We start from the raw sequence: 12113 nt of genomic DNA, 5'->3' as shown, positions 1-12113 counted from the left end.
AGGCACGCGCCACCATGCCCAGCTAATTTTTTGTATTTTTAGGAGAGACGGGGTTTCTCCATGTTGACCAGGATGGTCTCGATCTCTCGACCTCGTGATCCACCCGCCTCGGCCTCCCAAAGTGCTGGGATTACAGGCTTGAGCCACCGCGCCCGGCCTGGGGCTCTTCTTAAAGCTAAAACAGCAAAGGAAAATTTCCAAGGAGCATGGAAGAACCTGGTGAACTCGGCCAGGCTGGAGGGGAAGATGTTGGCCAAGGCCTGTGTAGGACCTGAGGTGACAGGAATGGTGGCAGCAGCCACTGGCAGAAAACAACAACGCTAAGGGCAAGGGACGCCCCCCCCCCACCTCCCCAAGGAAAAACAAAGGTTCCAGCTATAGCTTAGATGGTGCTGCCACCAACAGTCAAGGGGCCTTGAAGGAGGGGCCAGCGTGGGTCAGCCAGGGGAAGATGTTTGGCAGAAGGCACCTGGCCATGGGGGGAGACCCTGTTCACCAGCTCAGAGGTGGGAGCCAGCCCGGGTGGCTGAGACTCCCAAGGGAGTGTGTGTGGACGGAGCCCGGGGGATGCCCACAGCGGGCAGGCCTGCTGAGGAGGGCAAGCACAACAGGAGCAGGGAGAGGGCAGAGAACAGAGAACAGCCCCCAGTGGCCAAGAAGACAGTTCTGCAAGCGCCTTTTCCATAACTAAAAATGCAACCAAGATACCCCAAAGGCTCGATATTGACAAGCTACAGAGAAACGCTTCACTGAGAAGGGCGAGAAAGGACAAGAGTGTCTCACTCCCCACAGTGCTTAAGGCCCTGGGAGCTCACCGTGTGCCAGGCCCTATTCCCAGCACTTCACACCCCTAACACTTTTAGTCGTCACCCTCCTATTCAAGTGGACTGCCCTCTGCTCACAGGTGTGGGGCTGGACACCAAGGTCAATCGAGTCAATACAGCAGTGGAAGGGACCCAGGACTCAAGACTTGGGAGAGTGTGGCCTGGCCACCAAAGGCTGGGGACATCTGGGGCTGAGGCAGGCCAGCTCACCTTTTGTCCAGGAAAACCAGAGCGGTGATGCCTGAGGAGACCTCCTCACTGCTGCAGCACAGCACTCCTTCAATGGCGTCCCACACCTGCGAGTCCGGAGGCTGTAAGCACCTGCCAGCCGGGAAGGCCCACAATCCCCGGGGCGGGAAGGCCCACAATCCCCGGGGCGGACAGTCCCTCGGCCCACCTCCAGCCCCTCTGCCCACCTCCAGCCGGCCGCTGCTCCGCCCCACCACGATGAGACCGCCCTGCAGCTCCAAGCTCCAGATGGAACCCTCCGCGCTGGGGGCCCAGGCGAGGGAAGGGGAGCCCTTCTCGGGGGAGCCACCCTCGTCCTCAGGGGCCTGGGGCAGCACCGGCCCAGGCGAGGGTGGGCGCAGGGCTGGCGTGCAGACGGCCGCCAGCCCCTCCTCCTGGTACACCCGCTGCACCAGGCGGCTGAAGTCATAGCCTGGGGAGTCCCGAGTGCGGCCACAGACCGCCCGGTGCCGGGGCTCGGGCTGAGTGGGCTCTGAGGGCCGCGGCTGTGCCGAAAAGTTGGTGTCGATTAAGCAGGTGAGGTCGGGCTGGTCCCCGAAGAGGGAAGGCGGCGGAGGGCCCCGGGGGCGGTGTCTCAGGGGAGGGCTGTCCCCAGGCTCCTCTGGGCCAGCCTTCCCACCATCTGAAAGTCGTTCCCAGCTCTCCTGAGCCTCAAGCCCGCTGCCCACGCCACTGTCCCGGCGCTGCCTGCTGGGGGCCAGGAGGGTGGAATGAGAAGGGGTGGGGAGCTGAGAGGGGGGCGAGAGGGGATGAGGGGAGTGGGAGGGAATGGGAGGGTGCCTGGAGGGGTTGGGGGATACGTGGGAAGGAGAAAGGAGGGGGGATACGTGGGAAGGAGAAAGGAGGGGGGATACGTGGGAAGGAGAAAGGAGGGGGGATACGTGGGAAGGAGAAAGGAGGGGGGATACATGGGAAGGAGAAAGGAGGGGGGATACGTGGGAAGGAGAAAGGAGGGGGGATACAGGACAGCAGCGGGGTGAGAGGGTTTGGGGTGGCACGGAGAAGGAGGACAGCAGCGGGGTGAGAGGGTTTGGGGTGGCACGGAGAAGGAGGACAGCAGCGGGGTGAGAGGGTTTGGGGTGGCACGGAGAAGGAGGACAGCAGCGGGGTGAGAGGGTTTGGGGTGGCACGGAGAAGGAGGACAGCAGCGGGGTGAGAGGGTTTGGGGTGGCACGGAGAAGGAGGACAGCAGCGGGGTGAGAGGGTTTGGGGTGGCACGGAGAAGGAGGACAGCAGCGGGGTGAGAGGGTTTGGGGTGGCACGGAGAAGGAGGACAGCAGCGGGGTGAGAGGGTTTGGGGTGGCACGGAGAAGGAGGACAGCAGCGGGGTGAGAGGGTTTGGGGTGACGGAGAAGGAGGGCAGCAGCACCTACCCCGGGCGCGGTATGCGCGTGAGGCAGTCCCCGGTCTGCGCGTCCCACACGCAGACATGGCCCGCCAGACAACAGCTCACCAGCAGCATGCCGTCACTGGCCAGGCACTCGATGTCCTGTGGGAGCGTGGGTTGTTGGTGCGGGCCAGGGCCCCGCCCTCCCCCTCCAGGCCTGCGCCCCCTCTCACCATGAGGTGGCCGCGCAGGACCAGCGGAACGATCTCTGTCTCGGGCGGTGCGTAGCCGTAGTCATCGCAGGGCAGCTCCCCGCGCCTCCGCCGCCCCGGCCCACCGCCCGGCTGCCCGTAGTTGCGCGGGCACAGCACGCGGTAGAGGCAGAGCAGCACCAGCACCAGCACGATGCCCGCGGCCAGGCCGAGCGCCGCCACCCTGCGTGGGCGGGTGGACTACTGCGAGATGCACCCCCAAAGCCTATCCCCTCCCCCTCCCTCTCCCCTGCTCTTCCCTATCCGTCCCCCTCCCTGCACTCCACACCACCCCATCCCACCCATCGGCCTTACTTGTACAGCGTGACGTCTCCGTGGGCCTGCACCCGACCTGGGCCCTTGGGTCCCGCCTCCCAGTGCCCAGCTGGTACAGGCCCCGGCGGGGGCCAGGCACTACGGCCGTCCTGAGGGTGCCGGCCCTCCAGGGCCTCCCTCGGGTTCAGACGGAGCGTGACTGGGATGACAGGCAGCAGACTTATGTACCTGGGTCCAGACAGTGGGCAGCCTCAGCAGGAGGCCTCCCAGGGCTTCCTCCTGCTGTGACCGCCAGCCAGTCTCCTCCCTCCTCCCCAGGCAGGGCTCAGCTCCAACAGCCAGACTCCCCCAGCATGGGGGTTGGGGACAGCGAGGTCCCTCCCCAGCCCAGCTTAGCAGCCAACCTTGCTGTCCCAGATACCAGCACCCAGGCAGCCTTTGTGGCCATGTGGGCCATCTCCCTCCCCACTCCTGGACTCCTGGCACAGGTGGGTGGGTCTCATTTTGCCAAGGGCTGGCAGCATCCGGTGACTCCTCGGAGCAACCTGGGACCCTCTCAGGTTATGGCTGCCTAGAACACCAGTTCCTACCTCACAACCTTATGATTGTTTAATTATTAGCAGAATTCAAACCTGTGGGTCTCCTACATCAGGGAACGGGGATGGTAGGCTGACACCATTGAGTGAGGAGGTGGCACCTGGCACAGCCCAGCTCACCTCTTGGCCAGCGTGATGTTGTAATAGCTGAAGAGTGTCGGCCAGTGGCGGAAGGACAATTTCCTCCAAAGTTCCTCATCCTCAGGCCCCCAGGTTACCTCTGGGACTGGGCTGTCATGGACAACCTCTGCTGGACCTCCATGCTCAGGTGGCTTGCCTGGCAACGTCTGGTTCTCAGGTAGCTTAGGGGCATCAGGTGGGAAGATGGAGAAGGCAGGGTCCGGGTGGTTGGCAGGCAGCATGCCGCTAGGCACAGGCAGGGGAGCCAGGGCTCCCTCACCCAGTGGGCTCTGTTCCGTCACCTGGGCAGCGAGGTAGGTGCGCAGTCCTGCTGGGTCTGTGTACACCAAGATGCCAATCCAGACAACGGTGCCAGCCTGCAGGGGTGTGAGGGTACTCAGTGGGGCCCCTGGAGGAAGTGCCCTAATCCCCAGCAGCTTCAGCCCCCATGCTGGGAGGAAGGAGCGCAGGGACCTGAGGCCTGGGGATGGAGAGGAGACAGGCCCATTCCGTCCCTTCCTCCTGCCTCTCCAAGTCCTCCTGCTACCACCTGCCAACATTTGCCACTGAAGGGGCCTGCTTCCCTTTCCACATTTAGGGGCTGAATTTCTTGGCCTGGAAATACACTGAAGCACCCTGAGGTTTGACACACAATGCCTCTGCCCCTAATCTCCACCTCAGCTGGTGCTGGAAAACTGCTACCATTCCTATGGTCAGCAAGGCCACAGGGCCAGCTGCCTGATCTGCTCCAGAGTCCCCAGTCCCAAGGGCCCTCAGCCTTCCTCTCATCTCAGTTCATCTCCCTGGGAGAGGCACTACTGCCCCACAGCCAGCCCAGCCGGGCTGGTGACAGATTTTGCCCAGCACTTTCCAGCGTCTGCACACGATGCAGCAGCTGATGAACCCGACCCAGGGAAATGTGGTGGCCACAGATGGGTCCATCTCAAACACTCGACTAGCAGGCTCCTGTCCTGGGCCACTCTGGGGAGAGGACGGCTCCTGTACCTGCAAGCCCTGGAGCTGCTTCTCCCACAGACAGGCTTGTCTCCTCAGAAGCCACCGGGGTCTGGGCAGGGAGGACACAACAGGCAGCTCCCCAGAGCCAGGCTTCCAGGGGCCACCAGGACCTGAGGAGCACCCCTTGCCACTCTAAGGCCAAGTGCAGCACCACGAGGGGCCTGGAGCACTAAGAGGGCAATGCAGGGGTGACAGGTACCATGATGAGGCGCTGTGCCAGGCGGGTGCGGGCCAGGAAGTAGACGACACGCAGCCTCTTGGGGAGCCGCAGGTTTCGGAAGGAAGACGGCTGCAACGTGATGGTGTGGGGTGTGGACGGCCGCACAGCTAGCTGCCGCTCATAGCGTGTTGGCTGCCCAACTGGCTTGGCTGAGGGCAGGCAGGCCTCAGGGGGCAGCCGCTTGTTCAGGTCTGCTAGCTGTTGGGGACACAGTGGTCAGGGCCTGAGTCCACTGTCCAGAGGCTGCCCTCACAGGACTACTGCCCCACCCAAGGTCTACACCCCTGTCACCCAGAGCTCCCTGAGGACAGCCAGGGCTGAGTTGGCAGGTAGGGCAGGGCTCAGCCCACTCCTACCTCCATCCGGCGAATGTCAATGGACAGGACAGTGGTGAAAAACAGCATCTGAAGGAAGAAGTCAGACACAAGGCCCACCACGGCAAAGAGACAGAACTCCTGGAATCAGAGCACATGGGGGGCGGGGGGAGGGCGCTGTGACCTTACCTCTCCAGTCCTAGAGGAGCAGTGCCCAGACTGCAGCCACCTCAGAACCAGAAGGGCAGCAGCAGACAGGGCACCGCAGAGAGGAAGAAGAGATACTGGTTGGTCCTCAGCTCACACACCACCAGCAGCTCATGCCATCGCCACCAGGGGGCAGCAGAAACCCTCACACTTTTTTCAGAAAGGGCTAAAAGTGGAGGGAACCCTCCCTGAATCTTCCAGGAGGACTGAAGGCCCGATCCAACCTGGAAATCTCTAAGCCCCACCAACCTGCTCCCCAAAAAGTCCTGCCCCACTAAGCCCCACCCTGCTCACGCAACAGCAACCCAGCCAGAGCCCAGGCCTGATTCAGGGTCTCTCAGAAATGTTCCCAGCCAGCAACTGCCCCAAAGCAATGAGAAGAAAGAGAGAGAGATTAATTCTCCTCTAAAACTGAAAAAGGGTGAGCTCTCTGCTCCCCAAGCTCTGTCAGCAGACAGAATTTTCTGAGATGTCAGTGTTGAGACCTCTAGTACATCACCACAGTGCTACTCGGATCTGGGGTAAGACCATGGGGTGCAGATAGTGGCACAGTGGTGTCTCAGCTCTAACATCCCAAGACTGTACCTTGTCCTGCAGACACTACTGTTTTTCCAGGAGAAAAAGCCCACAGCCCATCTGTTCTCTGCTCATCCCCATCCCTCAACTGGCCTGCCAGCCCTGAGGGAAGGATGGGGAGAAAAGATGGCATCCTTCCCTTCTCGCAGCTCCTCTTGGAATGGCTGGCATCAGTCTGGGGTTCCAGCTCAGTGTAGGGCCACTTCCACCTCTGCTCAGCCCACAGCTGAGCAAGGGCACTTTGCCAAGAGCAGGGTCACTCTGGGCAATGGGAATTGGCCCTCTCACAGGTCAGGCCAGGCAAGGCCATGCGTCTGGAGACTGCAGCACCCGTCAGGGCCAAGGGAGGAGTCCAGAGGAAGGGTCTAGGGACCCTATGGTGCTTCTCCCTCAGAAATGGGAAACAGATGTGATTGGAACGGCACAGCCTGTCCCCAACTTCTGCCATGCCCTTGCCTCCTCCTGCCACTTGGCTGAAGGGGAAGCAGACAGGGACAGGTAGGAAGAAAGGGTCAAGGGCAAAGCCTGCCTGGCTAGGCGCTCAGTCTCGGAACCCAGCCAGGCTTTGCCAAGCAATTCTGAGCCAGGCATGCCATGGGCCATCTGTGTGCTGTAGTGATCAGTTTGCCAGGCAAGGATGCCTGTGCTGAAGAGGGGAGCACGCTGCCCATGGCTGCACAGCTGGGGAGCACAGCAGTTGCTGCCATGCTCATCCAGGTGGCAGGCCCTGGGGCCTTACCTGGATGGCAGGCACTAGGGTGAAGTAGCCAATGAGGATGATGCCCAGCTCCGTGGCCATGTTCTTCATGATGGACCAGCTCTCGCTGCTTAGGCCTGCAGAGGGCAGCAACAGGGCACAGGGCAGCACATGGCTGCTCTCTGCAACATGACTCACACGACCGCATGGGCCTCAGAGTGGCAGAGGCATGGGGAGGGCCGCCAGCTGTCTGAAGCAGCCATTCCACCAAAGTACCCCAACCCTCAGGACTCTGCCAATGCCCGGACTCTAAGGTGGTGTCACTACCAAACAGCTGCTACAGGGAACAGGGGGGGTTGCAGCTTGGAGTGTGCAGGGGAGAGCTATAACCATCAGAAGACGGAAGCAGCAGAGTGTGGAGACGAGAAAATGCACAAGGAAAGCCAAGTGCACCCCACTCCAACCACATCCAACCTCCGCATGTGGTTCTTGTCTGCACGGGCCAGTATGACAGTGTGCCCACCAGCCACAGGGCAGAAACACTCGAGAGGTGGAAGAGCTGGTTGTGTTCTTCCTCAAGCCCCTTCCTGCGGTGAGCCCTGATCCCATGCTATCACACTGTTGCATGTCTAAGGCTCGGAGCTCCTACTGGGTAAGGACCGTTTCGCTCCATCTCTTCCTAACTCCATATCCAGCACAGAGCCTGGCTTATCACAGAGGCTTACAGAGGTTTGCTGGATGAATTGACGGTCTGCCTACAGCTTCATTCCTCACAGACACAGGTGACGAGGAAGAGGCTCAAGTGACCAGACCTCCAAGGCTAGGCTCTCCCTCTTCTTATTTTCCCTAGAACCCCAGATCCTCAGCTTCTAACAGCAGGGCCAGAGGGGGCTTTTCTGGCAGCAGATCCAGTGGCTTGGGCCTGGTGTGCTGGAGTGAGGCAGTAAGGGAAAATACTAGATGCTAAACTTCCCAGACAGAAAGCCACCACCAAACACAAGCCCCACCCACAGAGCTGAAGTGCAGTGGCATGATCACGGCTCACTGCAGCTTTGACCTCCCAGACTCAAGCAATCCTCCCACCTTAGCCTCTTGAGTAGCTGGGACCACAGGTGCATGCCACTATGCCCTGCTAATTTTTGTTTTTGTAGAGATGGGGTTTCACCATGTTGCCCAGGCTGGTCTCGAACTCCTGGGCTAAAGTGATCCACTTGCTGCAAGTGATCCACCTGCCTCAGCCTCCCAAAGTACTGGGATTACAGGTGTGAGCCACTGTGCCCGGCCTGGTTTGCTTTTTTTGTTTGTTTGTTTGTTTTTGAGACAGAGTCTCGCTCTGTTGCCAGGCTGGAGTGCAATGGCACAATCTCAGCTCACTGCAGCCTCTGCTTCCCAGGTTCAAGCGATTCTCCTGCCTCAGATTCCCGAGTAGCTGCGACTATAGGCACGCGCCACCACGCCCAGCTAATTTTTGTATTTCTTAGTAGAGACAAGATGTGACCATGTTAGCCAAGATGGCCTTGATCTCAAGCCTGACCTTGTGATCCACTCGCCTCGGCATCCCAAAGTGCTGGGATTACAGGCATGAGTGGTTTGCTTTCTTATTGATATAGGAACCAGGACGAAGTACAGTCCAGTGGCCCCATGGCTCCTCAGGGCACACACTCAAGAGCTGTCAGGGTCCAGTGGCCCGCTGCATATTATGCTGGAGGCAAGAGCAAGGGACATTTCAAAGGCACCCTGTTTGCTCACAGAGTGTTAACAGCAAGAGAAACAGGCCCCTCTCCAGCCCCTCCTGCAGCCCCATGCCCACTCTCCCACTGCATTACCTTGGGCGATCCGCAGCTTCACCTCCAGGTCTACCGGGGTTGAGACCACGGACTTGGTGAGCACCAACACATTCTCTAACCCAATAACCACCACAAGGTAGGGGAAAATCTCGCTGGGGACAGAGAAAGAAAAAGTGAGGGACAGTGTTGTGGTGGTTCTCAACAGGCTTGTGCCCTCGGGAAGGCTGTGGGGTTTCCAGCCTCTCACAGAGGCTGCGGAGTGACTCCCACAAGCACTGGGCAGAAACCCTCCCCTGTCCACCTCACCCAACAAGGCCTGCATCCACACAGTGCTCAGCTTTCAGGCAGGCTCCAGAGCCTTGCCGAGGGGCCAGCAGGCGTCCTGTCTCTAGCCATCTGGCACGGGAGGGCTGTGCAGCGCCACCGCTAGACCACACTTCTCCTGGCCATTCCCAGAAGACCGCTGGCTTAAGACAATGACTGCTGCCAAGACCCAAACCAGGAACTCTGGGCTGACCCATCACAACTAAATGAAAGGAGATGAAGCCACCCTGAAGGCCCACTCACCTTTGTTGAAAAGCCATGTGTGGAGAAGAGCAACCGTTCCCACAGAAAGCTCTACCAGTTGTCTGAGCCCACCCTCCAACACTCCCCACTGCAGACCCTAAGAAAGTCCATTCGTGAGGAATGCCCGCCAAGTTACACCCTGCAGAACCTCTGCTTTGGAACCGAAGGGAGGGAGGGCCCTGTGGAGGGGGCAGACAGTATCGGGGAAGGCCGGTGTTTAACATCCTCAGGCTCAGGAAAGGGAGCAGGTGTCTAAGAACAAGGAAGTTACCAGAAACAAAACACGTCGCTTTTCCTATGACCAGCCCGATGGGCCAAGGTCGGGGACAGGCCAATTCATCATCTTTAGTAACTACTAACGGGCAGGCAGGTAGGCCTAGCTAGAGCCAAGATCAAAGCCTCAGGACAAACCCAGGGAAGGGCTTCCAGATTAGGACTCAGAGAGAAGTGGCAAGGGGAAAGTGGGAAAAGTGACAAATTACAGTGTACTCGTGTCTTCCAAAGAGCCTCCTCTAAAATGACCTCTTTCATGAGGCACTGAAATGTTCTAATCATGAAAAAAAAGAAATGTTCTCTTATCTGTCTCACACCTTCAGTGGCTTAAGCCATCAAGCTGCGGTGTGTATACAAAATGTATAAACACAGACGCACATATCTAATTACACACATGCAATACATACTCATACATACAATGTATACACATAAACACACACATACCAATACACCCCAAATAGACACACTCACCCAGCCCATAAATATATATGTTTGTACATATGGACACTAACTATAGCTAGATATGTATGCTATCTACACACAGGTATGAATGCAAGCCAGACAAAGAGGAAGAAAATGTACCTCTTAAATGTCAGAAACAACAATGTGAAGACATGAGTTCATAGCAAACATCCAGGCCAGGGAAGGCCAAGTACCCAGAAGTGCAAGGCTCTCTGGCCGGAGGGCCCACCCTGTGGCCCAGTGGGGCCTGCTGGGGACCTACCCGCCATTGAGGGTGGGCGTCAGGCCGAAGAGTGTGCAGAGTCCCACAGACATGAGCAGCGAGCTGAGCACCGTGACCACAGCGGCCAGGGCCAGCCCCCACTTGGACTTGACCATGTCGATCTTGCCTGGAGGGCAGAGAGGGCACATCAGGGTGGCCCCTCCTCCAGCCCCCGGCACACAGGGGCTCCCTAGAGTAGGGTACCTTGACAGTTGAGGAAGGGAAAGCTCCTGGTTTCACCAAAACAAAGGGACAGGCACAAGCACTTCCCACTGTCATGAACACAGTACACCTTTTAGGAACCCTAACCCAGGAAGGGGCTGAATGTGGAAAGAGCCCTGGCCCCGCCCAAGCCCCTAAGACCCTGCTGGGGGATGAAGTCCTAGCTCTGGCAACCACCAGGTGTGTTCCTGTATCTCTACCCAAAGCCACCTCCAGAGGCAAGGAACCAGGTGACATGACATGGAAATGCCCGTTTAGCTTGGAGAAAGCCCTGGCTTCCCTGTCATGAACCTACGCGTGGAGAAGTAGATGTAGGCAAACAAGATGATATAGGTGGTCACAAGGGGGATGAGCTCGGCGACACCAATCTCCTCCTTGAAGTGCACGTGGACCAGGCTCTCCGCCCGAAGGCTGCAGTTAGGGCTGGGGTGCAGAAGCATCAGGCGGGCACGCAGGCTGCCCAGGAACCTGGTCAAGAGCAGGGTTGGGGGTAGATGGAAGTGTCCCTCTTGGTTCCAGGGATAAAGACAATCCTGGACAGAGGGTCCATCAGGACCTCCCTCCTACCCCTGTGTTGGAAGGGAACTTCCCCAGGATGCCTCAGATTCTCTGTAATCTCCAGGGGTGCTGGGAAAATCACAAAGGGGACAAAGTTTTCTCAGGAGCTCTTCCTACTCCTTTCTCAATCTCCCTTTCCGGACCTACTACACCGCTCTTGATTGCCAGGAGAGCCTATCAGAAGCACCTTGAGTGCCTCTGCCAGCTGGGGAGCCACCTGTAGTGCCCCACTGGAAAGGACTCAGGCTATAGGGGGCTCAGTAGTAACCAGCTGGGGATGCCTGCCCTAGGCTCAAGAGAGACCAAAGGAGGCACCAGGACAGGGAGACTGCCAGCCCCGCCTTAGTCCCCTACGCTTAATCAGCTGCCAGGTCACCCCCATTAAAATGTGGCGGACAGCATCATTTAGTCTAAGGGATATAAACATTTCAACAGGGGGCCTGGAAACTCTCCAAGTTCCCGGGGGGCATTCAGAACACTCTAACCAGAAGAGGAACTACTCGAAACCTCACGTCACTCAGCAGACCAGTCAGGAGCCCAGGGCGCTCTCAATCTTACTTGGCATGGTAGCGCTGGAAGACCAGGGTGATGGTATAGGAGACCATCCTCTTCCTGGTGTAGAGGCTCACCCCACTGTACTTCCCAGGAACACCAAACAACAAGTCTGCAGGCAGAAACCAGCAGGTACTGACAAAGAAATCACAGCTGCTGCAAAGCCAACAAGGACCCCTTTTTCACCCCCACCCCAGGAAATGGGGTAAACTCTGATCCACCTAAGTGCCCATGAAAAAGACAGTGCCCAATGGGCACCCTTACATGTCTGAAAGGAACTTGTGCCAGGGCTACCTTTGAGCGTGGCTGAAGTCTGCAGGGTTTTAGGCTCGTGCTGGTGGATGGTCCCGATGATGTCAGGATCAGCATGGAAGCGTTCCCAGTCATTCTGCCAGAAGTTCCCAGGGGACAGCAGCAGGCATCCATGCTCAGGGAGTAGGTTCCTGAGCTTCCTGAGGCCTGGCAGCAGGTCGGTCACTTGCAGACACAACTCCTCTAAGCTCCTGGTCCCAGAGCTATGCAGGAGACAGGACAAGGCACCTGCTGTGTCTGCCACCAGAGGGCAGATCTGTTGTACTTAGGGGACATCTTCTGTCTGTTCTTCAATGCCCTGTATTTGCTCTGGTATCACCAAAGAGCCTGAGGATTAGGGCAGCAGGGCAAAGTACTTCCAGGTGGCCAATAACCTAACCATGTCTGACTTTCAAAGTGCATCTGGGGCCCCAAAGCCCATCCCTTCTGAGGACGCGCAAGTGT

The 12113-nt window shown here is 58.5% G+C and overlaps 1 protein-coding gene across 4 annotated transcripts in view; it reads right to left on the bottom strand.

Annotated features, from left to right (window-relative positions):
• SCAP (SREBF chaperone) overlaps window positions 1-12113 on the bottom strand; it is a 50119-nt gene that overhangs the window by 2369 nt on the left and 35637 nt on the right. For 3 of the 4 annotated variants that reach the window (XM_003926287.4, XM_074403946.1, XM_010337021.3), the window contains exons 5-18: window positions 11652-11872; window positions 11364-11469; window positions 10543-10715; window positions 10026-10152; window positions 8501-8613; window positions 6717-6811; window positions 5237-5335; window positions 4860-5078; window positions 3644-4020; window positions 2967-3155; window positions 2634-2835; window positions 2447-2562; window positions 1241-1763; window positions 1035-1120 (exon numbers count right to left, since the gene is read on the bottom strand). In XM_003926287.4, coding sequence (XP_003926336.1) covers window positions 1035-1120; window positions 1241-1763; window positions 2447-2562; window positions 2634-2835; window positions 2967-3155; window positions 3644-4020; window positions 4860-5078; window positions 5237-5335; window positions 6717-6811; window positions 8501-8613; window positions 10026-10152; window positions 10543-10715; window positions 11364-11469; window positions 11652-11872 — 2646 coding nt within the window. The remainder of the gene's footprint in view (window positions 1-1034; window positions 1121-1240; window positions 1764-2446; window positions 2563-2633; window positions 2836-2966; window positions 3156-3643; window positions 4021-4859; window positions 5079-5236; window positions 5336-6716; window positions 6812-8500; window positions 8614-10025; window positions 10153-10542; window positions 10716-11363; window positions 11470-11651; window positions 11873-12113) is intronic. The other variant, XM_010337022.3, reaches the window with a different exon arrangement.

This window comes from Saimiri boliviensis, chromosome 8 (genome assembly GCF_048565385.1).
Source record: "Saimiri boliviensis isolate mSaiBol1 chromosome 8, mSaiBol1.pri, whole genome shotgun sequence".
In the NCBI taxonomy this organism is placed as follows: domain Eukaryota; kingdom Metazoa; phylum Chordata; class Mammalia; order Primates; family Cebidae; genus Saimiri; species Saimiri boliviensis.
This window is presented reverse-complemented; position numbering and strand designations above follow the sequence as displayed.